Source organism: Buceros rhinoceros, unplaced genomic scaffold (genome assembly GCF_000710305.1).
Source record: "Buceros rhinoceros silvestris isolate BGI_N320 unplaced genomic scaffold, ASM71030v1 scaffold32935, whole genome shotgun sequence".
Classification (NCBI taxonomy): Eukaryota; Metazoa; Chordata; class Aves; order Bucerotiformes; family Bucerotidae; genus Buceros; species Buceros rhinoceros.
This window is the reverse complement of record NW_010415128.1, coordinates 3,119-3,671: the sequence shown is the minus strand read 5'-3', so window position 1 is coordinate 3,671 and position 553 is coordinate 3,119. Positions and strand designations below refer to the sequence as shown.

At 65.8% G+C, this 553-nt stretch overlaps 1 protein-coding gene across 1 annotated transcript in view; it reads left to right on the top strand.

Annotated features, from left to right (window-relative positions):
- The window catches only part of SLC26A11 (solute carrier family 26 (anion exchanger), member 11), a gene marked incomplete at both ends in the record, with an annotated part of 3,641 nt that overhangs the window by 1,529 nt on the left and 1,559 nt on the right, over positions 1-553 (top strand). The window contains 2 exons of the mRNA XM_010137312.1: positions 1-89; positions 303-402. Coding sequence (XP_010135614.1) covers positions 1-89; positions 303-402 — 189 coding nt within the window. The remainder of the gene's footprint in view (positions 90-302; positions 403-553) is intronic.

The following is a 553-nucleotide window of genomic DNA, read 5'->3' as shown; positions in this document are numbered from 1 at the left end:
GCTTCTGGGAGGTCCAGTACGGCATCGTGGCCGGGGTGCTGGCCTCAGGGATTCTCCTGCTCTACTCCATTGCCAGGCCCCCAATACAGGTGGGTTTCACGTCTCCCCTTGGATGCGGCTGGACCAGCTGGGCTCGCCGGGGAGCTGGGGGTCAGCAGGAGGGAGGTGCCCTGAGGGATGGGGCTACCCTCCAGCCAGGAGACGGTGCTTGGCTTTGTCACAGGGGCAGTTGTCCCTGCCTGGGGATGGTCACAGCCCTGAGGTCCCTGTGACTCGTCCCCCTCCACCGGGGTCTTGCGCAGGTGTTGGAGGGGGACATGCTCTTTGTGCAGCCGCAGAGCAGCCTGCACTTCCTAGCCATCGAGTGTCTCCGGGACACCGTGTGCAGCCGCGCTCTGGCAGGTACGGTGCTCCCCGGCCCACCCGCTTGTCCTGGGGACCTGGCTGTAACCCAGTGCCCAACTGGATCACTTCTGGTGGGGGTGGCAAGTGCTGCCTAGAGCTGCAGGCTGTGGGTGCAAGCAGTGACGGCACAGCTTCCCTGCGGCTGGGG